Source organism: Sinocyclocheilus anshuiensis, unplaced genomic scaffold (genome assembly GCF_001515605.1).
Source record: "Sinocyclocheilus anshuiensis isolate Anshui unplaced genomic scaffold, SAMN03320099.WGS_v1.1 scaffold61, whole genome shotgun sequence".
Classification (NCBI taxonomy): domain Eukaryota; kingdom Metazoa; phylum Chordata; class Actinopteri; order Cypriniformes; family Cyprinidae; genus Sinocyclocheilus; species Sinocyclocheilus anshuiensis.
In genome coordinates this window covers 389,132-390,651 of record NW_015536473.1, presented here as the reverse complement: position 1 = coordinate 390,651, position 1,520 = coordinate 389,132, and the positions used below count along the sequence as shown (strand labels likewise).

At 34.3% G+C, this 1,520-nt stretch overlaps 1 protein-coding gene across 1 annotated transcript in view; it reads right to left on the bottom strand.

Moving 5' to 3' along the window:
- The window catches only part of LOC107703987 (TGF-beta receptor type-2-like), an 18,338-nt gene that overhangs the window by 12,453 nt on the left and 4,365 nt on the right, over positions 1–1,520 (bottom strand). Inside the window, exon 3 of the mRNA XM_016506837.1 lies at positions 677–888. Within this exon, the coding sequence (XP_016362323.1) occupies positions 677–888 (212 nt within the window). The remainder of the gene's footprint in view (positions 1–676; positions 889–1,520) is intronic.

Below are 1,520 nucleotides of genomic sequence, written 5' to 3'. Positions count from 1 at the left end.
ACACCAGTCCAGTCTGTGCTGAAACGCTACTGTCAATCAAACTATCGTGGGAGGGGCCTGTCTGTGTGACCTCACACAGCCAAGAATCTGAGAACGGCTTGATTTGAGAAAGGGGTAAAGATTTACCAGATCAAAAAAAAACACTGGGTGGATTTTTATCATTATAGGGTGGTTGTGTACACACACCGCCAACACACATTTCAGTTCAAACTACTTGTAAAAGTGCATATATAGAGTAAGTTCATGTTAGATAATGCATTTGCTAATGTTAACAAATGAGAGTTTTACCAATAATCTAAAAATAGATCAAATAAAAGTTTAGAGGCAGTTCAGAGCGTTTGTAACCCAACTTTATATGACACTTGTTATAAATAGATAAGAAAAGTTTATCTTGATTGTCTTGCTTTATGTAAAACCAACACAATTACTATAGACACTTCAAGAATCAATTTTACATTCACAACATGAACAAAATGAATGCAAATATGCCATTTTTCTGATTTAGCTCAATACTGATGATATGTGAAATATATTATGCACTGAAAACCAGACACACACCTGATGGAGACCTCAAACAAACACTACACGTATGAAACCACAAACACACACCTACTCAGTGCTGATGATATGACAAATAGTAGGAAACCACACACACACACACCACAACTGCACTCACATATAGCGATCTGGTCATCAGGTTTGTTCAGCAGCATGCGTTCGTTGCACTCTCGTCCCGTACAGGCGCACAGACGGAGGTTAGGGGTGTTCATGTTTCTGACCGACAGCACACAGTCCGAGCTGCTGTAGTCGTCCAGCATCAAGCCGTTCAGCAGCTGCATCGGGTCATGACACTTCGTCTCCACCGTCACAACTCCAGCCTCCCTCCACCTGAGAGACAGAGATAGCAATCACAGCTCGCAGTTCATGCAATCACTAGCATACTACTCATACTTATTCTGCACTGTGCATTATGTCTGGACAGTATGGAGCTTTTCTGGGACACTATTTGGCCGAGATACAACTATTTGAATATCTGGAATCTGAGGGTGCAAAAAAATCTAAATATTGAGAAAAAAAAAAAAAACACTGGGTGGATTTTTATCATTATAGGGTGGTTGTGTACACACACCGCCAACACACATTTCAGTTCAAACTACTTGTAAAAGTGCATGTCACATCCGATGACCCCTTTAATGTTTATTTCAACATTTACAAATACATGTTACATGAATACATGAAAAAAATACATGAAAAAGTTGTATCGGTTAATATTAGTTAATTCTATTTTAATATTTAATTGATTTTGTTAAAATTACATATTTTTAATTACATTAAATTAAATTTATTTTTTTGTATTTTATTGTATTATTTATTGTATTTTATATGTGTGTAGTATTTTATTTTATTTTCTACATTTATTTTATTTACATTAATTTTATTTATGCATTTTTTTTATTTTTTATAAATAATATATAATTTTATTATATATTGTATTTTACATTATATATTTTACATTTATT